This window comes from Maylandia zebra, linkage group LG15 (genome assembly GCF_041146795.1).
Source record: "Maylandia zebra isolate NMK-2024a linkage group LG15, Mzebra_GT3a, whole genome shotgun sequence".
Taxonomy (NCBI): Eukaryota; Metazoa; Chordata; class Actinopteri; order Cichliformes; family Cichlidae; genus Maylandia; species Maylandia zebra.
This window is the reverse complement of record NC_135181.1, coordinates 3672388-3692129: the sequence shown is the minus strand read 5'-3', so window position 1 is coordinate 3692129 and position 19742 is coordinate 3672388. Positions and strand designations below refer to the sequence as shown.

General features: G+C 44.4%; 1 protein-coding gene across 5 annotated transcripts in view; it reads left to right on the top strand.

Moving 5' to 3' along the window:
- The first annotated feature begins 240 nt into the window (after nt 1–240).
- Nucleotides 241–19742, top strand: part of runx2b (RUNX family transcription factor 2b) — a 40621-nt gene continuing 21119 nt past the window's right edge. Inside the window, exons 1-3 of one of the 5 annotated variants that reach the window (XM_004542194.6) lie at nt 241–914; nt 1132–1255; nt 18700–18962. In XM_004542194.6, coding sequence (XP_004542251.1) covers nt 1198–1255; nt 18700–18962 — 321 coding nt within the window. In that variant the 5' untranslated portion in view covers nt 241–914; nt 1132–1197. Of the gene's footprint in view, nt 919–1131; nt 1256–17328; nt 17600–18699; nt 18963–19742 lie in introns of those variants that run through there. The other 4 variants (XM_004542192.6, XM_012916255.5, XM_004542191.6 and 1 more) reach the window with 4 other exon arrangements.

Sequence of the window (19742 nt, the reverse complement as noted above, 5' to 3'; positions counted from 1 at the left end):
TATTACGGTAATAACGCGGTGACATAACTACTGTTTGTGACACAGCAACGTGCAAGGAGTGAGAAAGAACAAATTCAGGCTGCACCGAGACGACTCTTCAGAAACGCTCCTCAGTAAATAAGCAGAGCGTCACACCACCTCCGCTTTCCCTTCACACACATGCGCTCGTCCAGCTTTTTCCTCTCTTCCCCAATTCTTTCTGTTGCAGACAAACACACGCGCGTACACACCCAGTCTCACACCACCACCAGCCAGCCAGCCATTCACTCCTCACTCACACCCTCAAATCTTACCAAGCTGAGCTCTCCCTGCTCAGAGGCAGACAGGAGCAGCACGGCAGCCTGCTAAAGGAGTTGAGGGAAGGAGCAGCAGTGTCAGGGAGAGAGAGAGTTTGAGGAGAGAGAGTGAGGAGGGAGGGGGATGAAAGAGTGAAGGGAGACCAACCCAAGAGAGAGCACTGCTCCCCATATGCTGAGGAGGCATGGGCGGTTGAACAAGCTGCCCCCACTGAAGCCTCCTGACTCATGGGAGCGTCAGACCCCGATCCCCAGAGAACCTGGAAATGCTGCCGAACCACGCGCAAGAGAGGAGGGGAGCCAGAGAGTAGAGGAAAAAAAAGTCCAAGGAGAGGAGAGGGAAGAAAGCCACAACGGTAGGCTGTCCCAACTCAACTGCTGTGCCGTGATGACGTCAGAGGGCATGTGACCCAGGCTCTCCAGTGACGGCACATGGAGGGCAGGAAAGAGACGAGTTTTAAAGCTGGTGCCTTTTGGGTTGTGTGAGGGCTCTGCTCGCCTCCCAAACAACCACAGAACCACAGACGTGCGGCTCGGGGTTGGTGTTTGAGGGCAACCTGGAGTGTAAATGGTTAATCGTCGCGGGCCAGCACCAGTCACAAGGACGGCGCTAAGCGAGTAAGTACGTTCCAACCACACTCGCCAAGCAAGCAAGTCCGACACCATCTGATCTATCCGCAAAGGCGATATTTGTCTCTGCAATTTTTTTTTCCTCTATAAAACCAGACCTGGTTGTTACTTGTGGTCATCCAAATAGTTGATACGTAAAAGCATGTCTTGTGGATGGCTTTTCCATTTTTTTTTCTTCATGACATGCTGCGTGCTCTTGGTTTAGGACGTGTCAAGGGTCAAGGAAACCACAGAAGAACAAAAGTGGGGCTTGCTGCAACCAGAGGCAGCTATGGCATCTAACAGCCTTTTCAGCACAGTGACACCATGTCAGCAAAACTTCTTCTGGGGTGAGTACCACTTTCCTGCTCCCTGTTGTGTCTGGATTGGGTTGGGGGGCTCGGGTCACAGGAAGGACTTGGGGTCAGGTGGTGAGGCTTGGGTGGTGGAATTAATGGGGTTCGAGGAAAGCGGGCGAAGATGTTGGAACTGGTCTGATGTTTTGGGTCCAGACGAGTGGAGGGGATCAGCTGAGGTCATGGAGGACCCCGCTGTCAAGGTCCAAGCTTTTGTGGCGGACAAAACACCCAACTATCATCAAGGCTTTTTCTCTTTTTTCTTTGTGCACCCAAAAAAAAAACAAGAAAAGAAAATCTGCCCATAGAGATTCCAGTATTTATTCTATGTGATGTTTATAAATATTTTCCAAAGAGGGAGATGATATGTTTGTGCAACATACCCTTAGATTTACAAAGCGATGCCATTGCGGAACCAAAAACAAAGGCACGGGTGATATTTTTGACAGACGTAAACAGACGCTGCACAAGGGAGTTTACAGTGGGGCATTGGAACAAGATGTGGGGGGATTACTGGGCTGTGTGTGTTGGGCGCCTGTGCTTGCGCATAGAGAAGAAGTATTGATTAGTTTGCCAAGAAAGATCTGTAATCGCTTCCTGAAATTGTTTAGTTGCGCTGCTGTCGTTAATTAATCGGTGTCGATTTCTGCAGGCTCCAGGGAGCATTTACTCGACAGACATAAATCCAGATTGAACACGAAGTTGATCCATGCTGACTTCCTTTCTATGAATTCGGTGCTTAAGTCTATAATGATTAATGTAAACGTATCACAGTGATTGTGTTTGACTTTATTCACTTCTACACAAACAGATAAAAAGATGAAATGTCTTTCGTGTGTGTAAGAAGCTCTTAATTTGCACTTTTACAACCAAAGAAATAATTACGTTATTCTTAATGTGATGATCTAATATCTAATAATATATATTCTTAATATCATATCTTCCAAATAAATACAAGATTGTGCCTCCTTCCTGAAGTGGATCTATATGGAAGTAGAAGCAAAACAAATCCAAAAACCTGTGAACGGTAGCAGTGACAACCTAATGATTTTCAACTACCTGTGAAGGCCAGCTTGCGTTCTCCAGGCTGCAGCCTGTGTTTTGGGTTTGCTCTATTGTACTGTGACAGGTTCTTTACACAGTCTAATTCAATCAGCAAAATAAATGGTTTACAAGATGAATTTTCAAATTTAAACAAACATTTTCCTTCCCTTGCGACACAAGAAATAGACAGGCTCAGCTTAATAGACGACCTCCTCCTCTCTCCCCCCCCCCCAACCCGCCGCCCTCCTGCCTCCCGCTCCGGTCCATAGCCTCCCGCTCGTCTTGTCCAAATCAAATGTTTAAAAGATGTTTTTAAGAAGTCGCTCGGTGGTCAGACACAGCTGTTCTTCTGGGCTCCTGCTCCGCACAGAAGCAGGGTGGCTCCTAATACACTCTGAAAGCTGGGAGAGAGTGAGCGTCTTCTACCAATCACCACCACCTATTACCATGTTAACCTCCTGACCTTTCGCCGTGTCTCGGGGGGGGAGGGCGGTGGAGGGGGTCGGAGCGCAGGAGAAGGAGAGGAGAGGAGCAGCAGTGCAGGAAATTGAAAGCACGCCGTGGGAGAGGCAGACGGTGAAGAGAGAAGAGCAGATGTGTGCAGATGCTCAGGTAGAGAAGACACCCCATAAGGATGATAATCCCTGATCAGTTCTCAGACATCAAGGTTTGCTGATTGATGCCGTGCCACGCCTCATTGACTTTGCCCCTGTTTATGAACATCTGGGTAGTAAATCTGTCAGTGCAACCACAAAAAGCCCCCCTGACGGCACGGTGTGATTTTGCAAGACCACCAGTTCTTTCTGTTGTATTTATAATTCTGAATAAATAAATGTAGTGTACTGTGCTGCATCTGAACTGGCAAAAAATTAGGAATGGCACCCTGGATATTTTTTTGCTTTAGCCAAACAAAAAAAGGAAGGGGAAAAAGTAACGTTGAACTCATTTGACTTGCATAAGAACGTAAAACGTGGATTTTGTGGCATAAATATTTACATCTGTAAGCATCCTTATCAGTTCCTGTGAACTTAAAATGCATGAAGTGGATATAAAGAGAGCTGGAGCGTTGACTTTTGTTGATTTTACATATTTTCTTCAAGTCCCCCCGCTCCCGTGTTTCTCCTGGATCATTTTGCCCAGCGTCAGCCGGTTTGCCGAGAGCACAAAATACTGTTTTTGTAGTTAGAAAGCCACATTACTCCATCCGTCTGTATATTTGTGTTCATTAAGGACATTTTTAATTTAGAGTCGAGCCTACATTCCCGTGCAGCGATAAATTGAGCTGACTTGAGGGAACGGGCAAATATTCCAAATTAAAGTAGAGGGGGCTCATTAAAATTTGTCTTGGCATTTACATGAGGCAATTTTAATTTAATTGCTTTGAATACATTTTTTTTATAACTCCTCATACTGGCAGATCAGATGGAGAGGGCAGAATAATCTTCAACATGTGTGGCACCCACTCAGCCACCGTGCCTCTCCGGGGAACATTTAAGTGCCTCTTTTCTCTATTACAAACTTAATTACATATAGACAATTAAGTCATGGGAGCAATTATCGTTCGGCAAAGCCGTGCAGTCGCAGTCGAGAGGGGGGGGGGGGAAAGGAGTGCTTACACACAGACGGACCCGAATCAACAACATCAAAAGAAAGAAAGCGGGGACGATGTGGGTAAATATCTGAAAACTCCAGGCGGAAAACTTTCCCCCCCGAAGAAAATCTCGGATAATTTGCAGGGAAACCGTATATATGTATTTGAGAAAGGGAGCTTCTGTTGCATAAGTGTTGCCTTAGATCTAACCACAGGCCTGCTTCTTGGAGACGTCTTAAAAGTGAACCAGACATCCCACCGCACCACCACCACCACCTCCCACCCGTTCGCCTCACCCCTCCCACCCCCTCATCCACCCGTGGAGAGACGTGAAGCCCACTCATCAATAGGTAATTTGAAAATGCCGGGGGATGGGTCGGGGGAGTGGGGGGAGGACGATGTGAGGGCTTCACTGGCTGCTACTGTGCAGCGGAGACTCTTCCCTTAACTCCAGGCTCAAAGGAACTCTATTTAGCATCGCTTAATTGTACCTCTGAGGCAAACATGCTATTTAATCCCAGCAGGGTCATATTGATGGAGTAAAATAGCGCTGTTTGTGTTTGCGAGCTGCGCCAGCTATTAGAACTTATTAGTGCTGATGGTTTACATTAGCCTACATGATTCCTCGGGGTAATCAGGGAGTGTTAATGTGATCGGGGTTTAATCAAAGATAGATTAATTGGTGTGTAATTCTCTCAAATGTACTGTGAATGTGAGGCTGATTGTGCCCAAAAATAGACTTTAGGCTGTTATTAAAGTCTAAATGAAAGCGTCGTGGGAATAACGTAAGCTGTGATTTTTACGGTCTGAAAATCGAGTGTGATGTGAAAGTTGTGGAGAGTTTTCTGTCATTTTAAAAAATAATAAAGGGTTGATATACTTTACTAAAGGGGAACGAACGTTGAGAAAGCCTCTGCTGCTTTCTGAAATTATAAATGCGGTGTCTTTGCTGTGAATCGCTGTGCTTTGTGGTCTCGATGTGGTACAATGTCTGCTTCACTACTTTCAAAATAAAGCAGTGAAATGAGGGAGATTACTCTCATCTCTGTAATATGCAGACTGCAACAACAAATGTAGAACTCAGTGTAAATACTCACAGTGCACTGTATATTATCTCTTGTTCTGTCCTAATATTCAGTCGCTCTGGGGCTAATTACACTATTATGATAAGGTAACCTGCCAGCTGAGTGCTTATCGTAGGGTTCTGCCTATTCAAAGCATTGACATTAGACTCAAAAACAATCTCCTTAAAGGGCCAATAAACATTTGAACACTTGCTTAAAAAAAGTGCTAACGCCTCGCTTGCTATAAATCAGTGCAAATGTTCAATATCCCGTTGGTGTTTTGGCGAGATGAGAGCCAAATTGGTGCGTATTTTTGGATAGCGTTGCAAACTCATTCTGCACATAGCTATGATTTTTAAATGCACCATAATTACCGGGTAGCTTAATGCCATTGCGTTAACCAGTGAAGCTTTTAAAGCGTCGCTGTGCTATTTTCACACTTAACAAGATCCTGCAGCCACTCATCCATTTCAATAGCATCAAGCTGGGTGAATTACCGTTATCCGATATAAGCCCTCAGAGAGGAAGTAACTACCTAACACTTTGAAAATTTGGTCTATCTTGGAACGGCTTCACCCTAATGAAACATAACACCAGTATTATAAAGCAGTCTGCTCTTTCTTTTCACATCCTCCATTTTTTTTCTTCTTGGCATTTATGTTTTATTTTAGTTGTTTAAGTCAGAAGATGACTTAAAGCGGAGCTGATATGGCAAACCACAGGAAAGGCTTGAATAGCAGCGTTTCCCCCGTTGCCCCCCTTTCAAATAGGCCGAGGCGGCCTTGCTTCCACACTCCCGTGTTTCTATAACGGGGAAATATGGAGTGTTGAGCCTCCTGGATGTTTGGGTTCAGCGTGTAACGATGTGAGTGAGAGCGTGGCCACAGCATCTACACAAGGCCTTACCTGTTCTTCCCCGTGCCGGAGAAAAGGGCAGGTTTTTTGGCTTGTTAGTTTAATCTTAAAGGAATGCGGTATCCCCTCCGACTCAGGCCAGACTCCTAAATATATAACCTTACTTTCCAGCACTAATGCACTGAAGCAATTCTGATTATTTAGTTGGTGTAACCTCTAACGCGTAGGAGTGTCAACACAGACAGTCGGGATTGTGCTCAGTTTTTGAGGAGAAGGTGAAGAAGATGAGCAAAGGAGCATCAAAGAGGGCTGAGCTGACATCAGTGGAGCACCTTGTTACAACGTGTCCAGACATCAGTATCAGCGCTGACTTTCTCTCAAGTATTTTCCTTTTATCGCATAGCACTCTTATAAAAAACATTTAGGGACAAATTTGGTAACTTAAACAGACGTTTGGCATGTAGCAAAGTCGCTGAATAATGGCAGGTGGGTTTTGTAGTTTCTATTGTGCGTGCACATTAAAGGTGTGTGTGTGACAGGAGGATCTGTCTGCTTGATTAATGCTCTCGCTCAAACTGGCACCTGGAACCAATCCCCCCCTTCTGCCGCCCCCATGTGCACCGTGTGTGTGCATTCCACACAGTGGGACTTTAGAGGGACTGAGGGTGGGCGTTGAGCTGGAGGCGCAGATGGGACCGGGGGACTTGGAGCGGAAGAAAAGAAAGGTGTGCAGAGGAGGGAACAATAGACGGACGTGCATTGGAGGGTATAAGGGTGTCATTAATAGTGCACAGGCCCCATCTCCTAATTTGCTCAAATTACGTGCCCACACAGTGGGCCCCCTCTGCCAGTGCTGAGGTGTGAATACAACAGATCAAATACACCTGAAAATCAGAGAGCCCACCCACTCAGCGACGCCCACGCGAGGCTTTTAAGGTGGCCTGACAACTCTCGGTGCCTGTGCGTGGAAGAGAAGGGTCAAATGTTTACTCTTTCACGTTTCAGAAGGGAGTAAAAAGTGAGAAAATTAGAGAGAAAGAAGAAGACATTCGGAGGAAGAAAAAGAGTAAGTGAGACTGGGATATGATACAAAAGGAAGGATCAGTTTGCACTCAAGAGGCAAGTACAAAATTGACTCGTACAAACCACCTCCCATATGGCACTGTGGGGGCGGCTATTTACCCTCATTTACCTTCCTCGCCTCCCTTCATCCCTTCCTCCTTCTGCTTCTCCTTAAGTCGTCCCTTTATCCTTCCCCTCCCACCCACGCTTTCAGGAAAAGGTTGATGACAAACGTGATGGGCGGCGATGCTTTGGTCACCACAGTAATCAGAGTCACCAGCACCGTACCACCTGTGGCACACACAAGCTGGCATGTAGACTTATTCAGATGTGTGCAGAGACACTGAAATTAAATATCCCCCCGAGACACAAAAGGAGGCCCGGAGAGTGTGTGTAGGTGTGTGCAGTGGGCTGCAAGCCTTTGAACTTCGAGTAGTGTGTGTAGCTGATATTGACAAGTCTCTGGGGGGAGACGAGGGAAGCTAGAAAAAGGTAGCTCTCATTTGTAAAGTGGCCTCCAGAGAGAAAGAGAGGAAAAAAAATACTCCTCAGCTCCCCCACCCCCACTGCTAGGATTTATTAGGAGTGTAGTATAGATAATATACTTACGCCTAAGGCAACCTATGAAGTACCTGTTCACTTCCTGTTAATCTGCGTGCACGTTGGAAGCTATTTGCTCGTCACACATCGCTTTGAAACTGATGACTGGTCGCTCGTGGACATTGCAGGCGGCAGTTGCCTAGGTGACCGTTTAATGTATATGTATATGTTATTCAATGGTATTCTTCACTTTTACTGGTAGTCACCTGGAAGTTGAGAAAAGTTTAGCTTGGGTCCTGCCCACCTTCCAGCACCTGTGGGGGGTTTTTCGCCCAAAGTCGCTTCACGTTCGATTCTTTGGTCGCCGCATCGCAACCGACTGCTTTCAGTACTCATGGAGCGTCAGCGCCATTATGCAGAAACTGACCGTAGTTAGAGGGCGCTCGCGAGAGTGTCCTCAACTGACTAGAACAAATGAAGCCAAAATATATATACACCTGCTTTTAAACCAAAAAGCTCCAATTGGATTAAAGTTTTTATAAATACATTTACATTTAAAGTCAGTTTAATGCCTGATTAAGACGTTACAATACTGAATTTTGCCAATATTTTTTTTCCGCATTCTGCTAATATATGCTGATTACCAAGTTAAAACCCACGGGTTCCACCTCCGTTAAACGAACCAGTTTTCAAAGAGTTTCCACAGCGTTTAGTTACATCAGTACACGAACTTGCACAAGGAGCAGCGAGCGTGGCGTTCGAAATCGATGTTACCAGGTGGCTGTTGCTAGAAACTCACTGGCGTCGCTTGTTTTGTGCATGAGATCGAGATTGCAAATTGTTTAATTTTTGTTCTGGTTACAAGTGACAAAAAGTTACTTTTTTTTTTTCCACAATTACCAGTTTTCCCCTTGGAACAGCGATGACCTGTGTAGAAGTACGCGGTGTGTATATATTTGATTTATAAATAATTAAATGATTTAAAGGTCCAAACCAAAATCATGTATAATTACTACATTTCAGCTGGGCATTCAGCAATTCACAGAGTTTGTAAGTTGTATTTAGAAGTAAGAGATAAGAGAAATAAATTAAGTCTCAGATCCAAGTCTCTGTCTAATGATATTTATTACTAAGTGCAAGATCTCATAATCATATATCATAAGTGTATGATCACTTATTACATTTTAATCTTTGTCTCATAAATGCTAAAAATGATAAAGTGGAACTACTCAGGTTTTCTGTCTTATAGTTTCTCAGACTTTCTAAAGTCTGCGTGACTCTTGCTTGTGGAAAAAAAGCAAAGGTGGGAAAGTTTCGAACAATTTCTGCTGGAACAGCAGTGCAGAAATCCCCTACGTTACATTTCAGGTTGTTTCAAAGGACTTTCCTGTGACATCTTTTTGAGAACATAGCTGCTGTGTTTACGTTGATCCCTGAGCTGTTCCAGTTTACACACATTCAATCCGATCACGGCGCTCCGACAAGCAGCGGCGTCTGATCAAAGTCTATATACATACATGGTGTCTGATCCTCACCGGAGCAGGCTCGAATCCTGTCACTCACCCAGACAGCTGCTCCCTTACAGTCGTCTGTAGTTCATTTTGTTGTCGCAGTTAAAAGTTTTCCTTCAGCTGTTGCTCTGTTCAGCCCGTTTGGTGTCTTTCCCCAAAGGAAACAGACCAATAACAGGCCTTTTCCACTTCACTTCTCCTGATGCTGAACGAGCAAAGGAGGATCCCAGAGGAGCTGGAATATTTTATTAGAGTGATATTTTGAAAGTTGCTCTCCTCGGTGTTTCTTCCTCTCTCATGATGAAATTTTAGGATGCTGCAACAACTCAGCGTGTGTGTGTGTGTGTGCATGCGTGTGAAAGAAAACAGCTCACACAGGGAGCAAAGACAATTCAAAGTTACAGCTAAATGACAGGCTGGGAGCTCTGGTCTTTTGAATTGCATTGTTTTCTTTTTATTCCTGCTTTGGAGGAGGGTTGGTGGGGGTGAAAAAAGCCCAAATGGGACACAAAGCGAGCAGTTTAGTCTCAGGAGAATTACCCTCAGCACAAACAAAAATAGCAGTCATTTTTTGCTGACAAACCCTTTTTAATGCAAGGGTGCTTTTTTAGCAAAGTTTGGCTCTTTTTTTGTTTTCTTATTTATGACAAAGCTGCCATTTCAGAATAGAAGGAGTAGTGAATGTATATTCTTGCATTGATTTACTGTAGCTTTAAGATGCACGAGGAAGAAAGGACAGGGAGGGTTGTTGAAAGTTCTTCAGCTTAGTCGGGGCCCTGGTTCTTTGAAAAATAAGCACAGTGGGAATTTTGAGGAAACTGATCATTCACATAGCATTTATAACGCTCACACACGACCTGTTCACGGACCTATTCTTGTCACTTTCACATGAATTCTTCATTACGCACAGAATTACACCTCCACACTTTTTTTATGCACACACCACCAGACAGATACGCCCTTTTCCTGCAGGACCCTGCAGATGCAGCAGAAACAGTAGAGTTGGTCTCTCTGGTAAACAAACAGTGAGAGGCTGCTGGGAGTCTTCACTGGGCCTCCAAATTATAGTCTGGTTAACCAGAGTCTCCGAGCCAGCCCGTTTACTGCTACACACATGCACGCATAAGGTACACACACATGCACATGAGCACATGTGCACATGACCTATGCACACTAAAGGCATTATAGAAGCACACTTTAAAGCCCATATACAATCAGGTTCTAATGGGAGCTTGTCTGTGCTACAGTTGAGCTAAGGGTAAAAGGTTTTATAGACATAAGAGAGGCTGAAAGGGAAGCACACCCTAAGGGCTCATAATAAATATTACCCAATCATCAGGCTCACAGTGTGAGGCTATTACTGATGAAAAAGAATCCCTTGCAATGTAAACACAGGCTTAATGTTTACAGCTTCTAACCCTGTGTATCACTTTTATGATTCCAAGGTTTTCTTTCCTTCTGCAAGTTGGTTTGTGTAACCTGAAGTATGCTTTGAGGAGCCTTATGATAAGGCCCTGTGTTTTGTAGATATTCGATGTGAATGTATACGTTTGCCTTCTTAGTAGGAGCAGTGCAAAAACAGGGTTTCATTTGTGATAGGCTTCCATAAAACGTATCTGAGTGAGAGGAGCTTCTTTAATTGCCTGTAAATGAGTTCTGCAACTACTGGGGACAGTTTTAAGCCTCTTGAGGATGCAAGAGTGTATCAGGGTGATCTATGGTGCCATAAAATCCGGTTCAAATATTTAAGCTGATCAGTTCTCTCAAAATTATTCGCCGTAAATCTTGTGTTTCCAGAGTGACAGCGTATTCCGAGCGGACAATTTAATTGTCAGTTCGAAACCACATCCCAGCAGCCCCGTTGCCAGAGAGAGATTTTTTTTATAAGTGTGTGACGTTCACATTCTCAGCTTTGCCATAATGCAACACCGCAGAATAGATTGTGTTTGAAGGACAGTGTTTCACAATGTGATTGATGCTCCCTGTGGGACCCAGCAGTTGATGAGACTCTGTTTAGGACTCGAGTTAGGCGCTATAAGGCTGGCGTCATCAGAGTCTCAGCTTGGGGAAGAGAAGTCCTCGTCCTGGAATAACAGGCAACGTTTCTGAGTGTATGTGGAAAATACAGGGTCACAGGTCGAATAATCAGACAATAGTCGTTTATCTTCTGGTAAATTTCCCTTTGCTTTGATGATGCTTTCTTTCGCTGAACCCTTTTTTCCGAAGATGACTGGAATTGATTTTGTCTAAGGACATCTCAGGCTGGAAGCTATGAAAGTGAACTCCATCCACCCGGCTCTTTTTCTCCGCACCCCCACCTCTCTGTGACTCATTTCTGACCAGTAGCCTAATAGTCTCGGTGTAATTATAGGCTAAGGTTTTAGGCAAAAGCCAATCTCTGAGTGAGCTGCATCAGCCGTGACAGATTCAACTTAACTCTTTAAGTCATTTAGCAACATCTCATCCTACACGTCAAAAGCCAAGGCGTCCCGGGGCCATTTTGACATCTGAATGGTTTGGAATTTAAACTGGTGTGTACTGCTCCAGGTTGTGGAGTTCAGACTCAGTGTTTTGGAGCTGCTCCGAGCTGGACTGCGATCAGGAAGAGATCAGGAAAAAAAAGCGAGATCCAAACACTCTCGACGCACACCGACTGCAGTGGCTTGCTCGCGCTGCCTGCCCATTACTGTTGTTTTCATTTTCTCTTTATCTGATTGGCTATTGTCTCGGCACTGGACATATTCACTTGACTGACAGTTTTGATGTCGATTATCTCCCAAAAAGGAGGAAGCAAATTGATGCCAGAACTTCGTCCTAAGCTTTTCTACACGAGCTTTAAAAGTCCATCCATGACAGCCAAGCAAAATAAACGGTATATTTAATACAAATTCTAAAGCTCCCAAACAAGAAATGTATATGGGACATATCCAGGCGTGGGCTTACTCGATCTATGGCTAGATGTTTATGTCTGTGTGCAATTGAGCATCCATGACAGAATTTTCCCCCCTCCATCTGGACCTCTTCTACACCCCCGTACCTCAATTTGGACCCAGTTCCCTTGGACATTCCTCCACCCCACCTCTGTGTATATACATACATGCATACATCCTCCTGTCTCCTTCCTTTTCCTCCCCTGTTTCCAGCCACTGCCTTTCCATCCTTACCTTCCTCTACACTCAGCTGAAAGGGTGGAAATGGGCAAGTGATAGCCAATACCCCCCCTGCGAGTGCTAGTCTGGGCTGCAGGCTGTTTGCCTCTTGCCATGAAGTCACTCTATCTATCTCGCCTGTGCGTCCATACCTCACATAAATCATCCTCAATCGTGCTACACGGACGGGGAGAACAGAGAGAAATCTCCCCCTGTAAATCTGGTATTAGTTTTACCTCGCATAATGAACACAGGGCTAAACGGCCTGGATACATGAGAACAGCATGTCTTGCAGATGTACTATAAATATTTTGATACTAGCCGGCTAGTTTGCAGAGGGGAAGTAGACCAGTGAAATACACAGAGGAAGGGAAAAGTGTAAAGTGGAATGTTGGCCTAGCCCGAGTGTCTGTATTGTCTTTAGCACCTACAGAAGGTCCCGGTCCAAGAAAAACGCTCTTTACAGGGTTCCTGTTCCCAGCAGTGGTCCAGTACCACTCCTGGATACGCTGCGTTGCCTTCAAGCCAATCTGTCAAACTGGTCTCCAAGGAGAGGGGCTCATTGTTTGATTAATAGCAGGATCAGACCTGATTGAGTGATAGACGGTTTAAAGGGGAAACCAGCACAGCTTTAAGGACATTCTGGGACCAAGTCTGGGAAAAGCTGCTCCAGCTAGAGTTTGATTGGTGAAACGGCTGAATTAAAGTGAAAGACTAATAATAGCATAGCTAATGATACACAAGCTGCATGGCGAGGGGTTGCCCAGATATGCTTGATGGCTTTGAGAGTGTTCTTTTGCAAGCAATGTAAAGACAAACTGTGAAATGCCTACAAACACTTGCATGTAAAAGTGGAAAAACTGAAGTACCCCTTTTTGGCATGTTTTTGGCTTCAGCCACAGGCACTGTCACCCTACCCCATCAAAGAGCCAAACACCCACCCACACACACGCACATACAGAAAACCTACAAATACACTCTTCCACATGCACGGTTTAAGCGAAGTGACAGCAGGTGGTGTGTGACACGTCAACATCTGAAGGTTCCCTGGCAGACGCAGAAAGAGTTCTCAGCTCTGCGCCCCACTCAGATCTATCATTGGGACTCTTTAATGGCAGCCTTCGTCACATATTGCTGCTTTATTTTCTCCTCTCCATCTTCCAGCCCACAGAAGTTCCTTTTTTGTTCCTATTTTTAAGTACAAGTGATCTCAATTAGGGACCTCCGTGAAGGCAGTAGGCGGCAGACAGTCAGAGCAATAAGAGCAGAGAGGAAATTGTCTTTATACCCCTCCCACCCTCCCTCCCTCTTTACCCTCCTGCCACAAGCAGCGAGCAGCCGCCCCCTCCGTGTCTCCATCTCTTTCCACGCTGCTCCGTGCCATTTCAAAAACTGAGCAAAAATATCAGACAACTTTCTGTACCCCTCAGCGAAGCGCATGTATACATATGTAAGACTTCGAGGGCGCAGTCGCCGGTCCGGCTTTCTCAGAGTTTAATGTATTTTGGGTTTGCTCTCTGTGAAGGCAGTTGCATAGAGACACGCACAAACACACACTCACACACCACAGAACGTGCTGTCCTCGTCCTAACAGTTTACAGTGATGTCACGGCCTCGATCACAAACAGTCATTAAGGGCTTAGCTATGATCTGGGATCAGCGCTGGGATGTGAGTCGCTGAGGTTGTGTCGATGAGGTCACAAGGAACAAAGTTTCTGTCCGTCGTCATCCTCCTCTGCTGGCTAACTAACCGGCCCACTAGTTTAGTTGGTTCTGCAGCTACATGCCTGTTCTCCGGGTCGGTTTGGTCGATTGGATCGTGTGCTGGATCTCTGGCTGCTTTGTTGCAGAGCCTGGTGGGCTCTCTGATTGGCTTGCTGGCAGGCCATTTGGCTGGTGGCCTGCCAAACATGGAAACATCCCGTTAGAGCTGAAAAAGCCTGGGCCTCGTCACTGCGCTCCTCTAGAAGGCTATAATTAAGTGTCTTGAAAAATGCAGCACTGTGAAATGGAGTCTTAATCCCGAGTCTTAAGTGGCTGTGCTTTTCCTCTTGGATGAGAGTACAGTATATGCTTATGAAGAAGCGAAAGAGTGAAGCTATATGACCGTAATGTTACAAATTATTTTTCTAAGAAAGCTAAAAGTGAGCGTATTTTCATAGTTGGTTGTTTCCTGCTTAAACTGGAAAGTTTACACACATTTCTAGCTGAAACACTGAGCCCTGTGTCTTGTCATCTTCCTTAATGAGGTGTTGTTCACAGCGAGGATACGCGCGCCTCGTAAGTACGTGTCTGAATGCGTCCCTTTGAATGTCAAACAGCGAGGGAGATGTGAAGGTCACAGACGCGCCGGGAGAAGCTTTTGCGCAGTTCGTTTGCTGACAACATTATAGGCGGTGGATGTGTGCACATATTAGCGGTTCACACACTCTTTGTCATTCCAAGTGGGAACGAGAACAGAAACTTTTATTACTCGCTTGATATCTCGACAGGAAAATTAGTCAAGAGAATGTCAGCTAAGTTTGATTTTTATTGAAAACAAATAATTGAAACTGAGCTGCCGAAATACAATATTACCATAAATCATAAAACGCACATCCTGCTCGATGTGCTATACTGTGGTTCCTCACTGTTAGTGACTTCTCCTACTGTGCAGTGACTCCAAGCCAGTGTAACACAGTAGATGAATAATACCAGAGCTGAGAGAGACGATCCAGCTGTGCACCAGGCAAGCAGCAGAACCACTGAAAAGCTAAACGGCTTTATGCTAGATTCATTACTACATCATATGAAATCAGTTTATGCTGAGGAGGATCAGCGGAGTATCCTTAAAAGGCCAATTCTGCCCGAAACCTTCCAGCATTCGCATTTAATCAAAAGTTGTCGGGTTCCTAAAATGTTATTTTGGTAGGCATGGTATGTTCTTTTTTTATTGAACGGATTATTCTGGCACATTAACGCCATCTTTCCGTCACATCTCTGGAACATCAAACGTTTTGAACTTGTGCAGATTTTGCCCAATACCTCTGAATGACAGAGAGCCAGACGGTAAAAAGCCCTCGCGCTGTATGAGTGTGGACCGTATCCTGTAGGGAGCTGGAAGACAGATGCTGGATGTGCAGCGGAGAAGCAAAGCGGAGTCAGATGGGACAAACACTCTTTGATGAGCTGAGCTTGTCAGAGTTTAAAGCACGGCTAGGTAGGGAGGGGGGGGGGGGGGGCTGTTTGGGGCCCTGGGGTTGGGCCGGGAAAATTACGTTGCCTCTGATGGGACAATAACAGAGTGCAGCAAATCTAAATTTAGCCATGATTAGTTTGACTTAGAAAAGTTGGTGAGTTTGTGTAATGTTCTCATTAAAGGGTCTGTTATTCATAGAACGTGCACATTGACAGTTCCACTTCAAATTTAAGTCAGGATTTAAAGTAATAAGGCTGATTTGGCTGATGGCATGAAATTGGCCCCCCTCCTTTAAATTTCCTAAACTAGATTCCACTACAACATTAAGGGTGTTTTCCACATTACTCTACATTTACTCAACGATAAAAAAGCGATATTATCAGAGCTGAAACTTAACTCTGTTGGGATAACCGGCTCCATGGTTCCTGCAAGTCCATGTTTATCACTATTACAGATTTAATTACTACTATTCACATTTATCCATCCATGAATTGTTAGATGATCTTTGAGAATGTTGGACAATGTGAACCATATTTCTGGTGTTTGGGGCACACAGAAGGGAAGCGTAACTCAATCACTCGCCCCCCCCTCCTCCGTCCACATGACGAGGTGCCAGATGCGTGTCAGTGCTTTCAGACATTATATATATATATATTCCTCCCACATCCTCACACTCACACACAACTTAATAGACATGTATATGTGCACACATACTTGCTTGTGAAACTTAAGAACTTGACTTATTTCAAGCGCTCGGGCTGTAGTGTACGGTGAATTACATTATTTCTCTTACAACACTGCAATCTTTAGCAAAGTATATAAAACTGCATCTAACTTTACAACATAAAAACAAGCTACAAAGGCTTTGACTGGATCCAAATAACCCAACAGCTGTGCCTCCCACTTGTCCCATTTATTTTGAAACAGGCCTGGAGTATCAAAGCTCTTTGTCTTAAAGACTCACTGCAATAAAAGCCTGTTTGGGAGCAATGGAAATGGAACACAGAGTGGCAGTACACATGCTGATGTGTGATGTGGCATCCAGAAAAGTCTCATTGGGAGACCGATGGGTAATCAGGGCTGAGGGTGGGGTGGGTGATGAGTGCCGGCTGAGATATAGAGGCTCACAGAGGGTAAATGATGCCCTCTACAGTAGACACAAGAGGGACAAGCTAAGTAGGCCCTCTCACTGTTTTCAGTGCAGCAGGCATAAAGAGTATGTCAGCCATAAAAGTTAAAGTGTGATTTTTATTTATTTTAATTTATTTGTTCTGTTTTGTTATGATGTAAGGATGTATGTAGCACTTTTTGTTTTGTTTTTAAAAAAAAATAAGGCTTTTAAAAAATGCATGATTTTTATGTCATGAGTTGCAGATCTACTATTTTTGTTGTGTTAAATATTCTTGAGAATTATTTTCATTCATTTTCTGAGTTTCAAAAAACAGCAGCTGCGAAAATAAAAACCGCAAGTGCCGAAAAATCAACTGAAGGTTTCAGCATTTCTAAAGCTGAAAAGTGGCTCCTGTGAGAGTTCCTCTGTTGTAAATTACCGGGTTATCTTTAAGGATGCATACATGTGTAAGCAGTGTTTTGCTGTTGGCTGACATTGAGCTGGTTTTTACAATTTGATACACTGTTGGCTAAATTTACAGCCGTTCGGCGTTTTTGTGTCTCACACATTCTGCAATTAAATAAGAAAACGGGTTAAATAATGTAGTGTTGTAGTAAAGTACAATAAGTGTGTCAAAGTAGGAAATAAAAGCTGCGTCAAATGGACTACTCGGTATGTGATCTCGTTTTGAAATATGCAAATACATTTTAAGTTGTGCGTAATTACGCAAGGAGTCTCATTTTGGTGCTGCTTATATAGATAGATCGTTTATTTTCGGTCTATGTGTAATAAAACGACCGTGTAATAGATTTAACAAGTTGTATGAGGCACAGAAACTGTTGAAGTTGGATTTTCCATAAATGCCTTTCCCAAACGCGCAGTCGGTTCACAGGGCGGCCACGTGGATGGATAAACATAAATTAAAGCCCCTGTAAAGTAGAATACCTGTACACCTGCACAACAGCTCTCCCCTGTGACCGAGTGAAACTCTACCCCTGCGCCTCTACCTGACTCACCGCTCTCCGGTGACTCACTCACTCCTATACCTTATGGAGTGTAACTCGCTTCTCGCCGCGGCTCGGCTCTCTCTGAACGCGTCTGTGAGCCGTTTACGGTCAGGACACGGCGGTAACACTACACGGTCTGATGGACTGATGTGCGCGTTGCTGACTGAAAATGAGCACCTCCGCTGTTAGGAGCGCGCTGATGGTCCAGGGGAGCGGTAACATGTCGGTACGTACGGTATAGGCTGTGAGCAAACTTTGAAATGTAGGTAAGAGACAGGCGTGAAACGCAGCTCCACGTGTCTTTCATGAAGTTATGGCCATTTACAGGGAGATCTGTCCGGCAGTCTATATAGGCGTGATAGATTATGGCGGAGGGAATGCATCTGACTCCAGACACCACGTGTTGGAGTCGCATCAGCGCAATAATTGCTGGGCGCTCGAGCTATATAAACCACAAAAAGCCTGAGCACGGGAAACCCCGGCCTCCAAACACTAACCGCATTTACGGCTACAAAACCGGGATTCGTTTTTCCGCTTCCTTCATCTCACCGGCGATAGTTTTTTTTCTCTTCAAACGTCTTTAAACCTTTTTTTTTAACCCTACACAAAATCAGCGGCACGGCCGGAAGACTTAACAGAAAAATATGTTGAATTTGCAGGCGTCGCGGGATTGTAAATAACCCTGTAAAGTATTGTTAAAGCTTATCCCTTTGACTTTGAAAGGTTTTTTTGTGTGTACATAGCCTGCGGACTTTCAGAAAGCCTTTCAGTTTGGCACAAAGACTTCAATGACGCACCTGGAGCTGCGCTTTGACTTTTCACTAAAGGGAGACAGACAAAAAACTTTTCGTTTTTTGAGCATCTGGGTCTGCTGTTCCATTTTAGACGTGCTTTTTTTGTAATTGTATAGCCTATTACGAGCTCGGACATTTATTTGATGTTATTTATATCCGCACATGAGCAACTACGCCAGCGTTATGGCACATGGACTCTTCCACCGAGGAGTTTGAAAAAGAAAGAAAGAAAAAAAAGAACTTGTCATTTAAAGCATCATCAACTTTTTTTAAGGGTTGTTTTTCTTGCTGGAGAAGTCTATTTTATGTCGTTTGAAGGCGACCACTAAAGTTTGTAGTGGAGAGGGTTTTGAAACGCGGTGTGCGCTCACTCGAGTCCCATTTTCCATTGGCAGGCGCGCTGAGGTTCAGCGAGCAGCGGCGCACGCTCCTGAGTTTCTCCCTGTGTGAGAGAGAGAAAGAAAGAGAGCAGCCGGAGAGCCTTTGGTGCCTTTTCTGATAATCCACGCTGTTGTGATGCGAATTCCCGTAGATCCCAGCGCCAGTCGGAGGTTCAGTCCGCCGTCCAGTAGCCTCCAGCCGGTCCCAGGAAAGATGAACGATGTGAGCTCTCCAGCCGGGCAGCCGGACGCAGCGGCGGCGGTGCCAAGACTGCGCCCCCACGAAAACCGCAGTATGGCCGAGATCATCGCGGACCACCCGGCCGAGCTAGTGAGGACCGACAGCCCCAACTTTCTCTGCTCGGTCCTGCCCTCCCACTGGCGGTGCAACAAGACTCTACCCGTCGCTTTTAAGGTGAGTCCCGACTCAGCGCTGCGCTGCTGAACGAATAAAGCGACTTTTGATGGCTATCATGGCTCACTGCTAGAAAAAAAACTACCAAATGAAGCCCAAAGCTGATTTTGAACAACAATAAACGCGTCATCTTTCTCTGAAGACATTTTAACAACGTTAGATGACGAGAAGTTCAGATTTTTAAAAACCTTCTCTCACTCGATTATTTACCTCTTTATCTCTTAAGCTTTTTCTTTGAGTTTCCAAGCCTTAATGGCTATTAATGTAAACATGCAGAATCCGGAAGTTATTACTGTGACATTAAAAATAAATTATAGTCAGGAAATGCATAAAAAAATAATATTATTGAAGTTTAAGGGCATTAGTCTGACGGTTTTAATTGTAGGAAAATGAGTCAGCGTCTGGAAGAAAGGAGCCACATGTGCATATTGTTTTCATCTTGCGTTTAAAATAAATCATTATAATATTTATTTCCGAGAATCAGAAAATGTTGTGAATTAGTTTAATACAATATACAAGCCTTTTAAAGCAACTTCCCATCCAGTGAAATAAGCAACAAAGACTTCATTGTATTGGATATTTCTCTTTTTGACAATTTGCATCAAATGTGAAAATTATTTAATAAACATTACAGCATGTTGTCTACATTTAGTTAGTCTGTACATTTTCATTTTCCTCAAGCTTTTAATACTCCGAATCAGAAAAATATATTTCTAATGCTCCAAAGAATAATGCTTTTGTGTATTTGGCCTATTTTTGTTCCTTTTTTTCTCTTTGTTT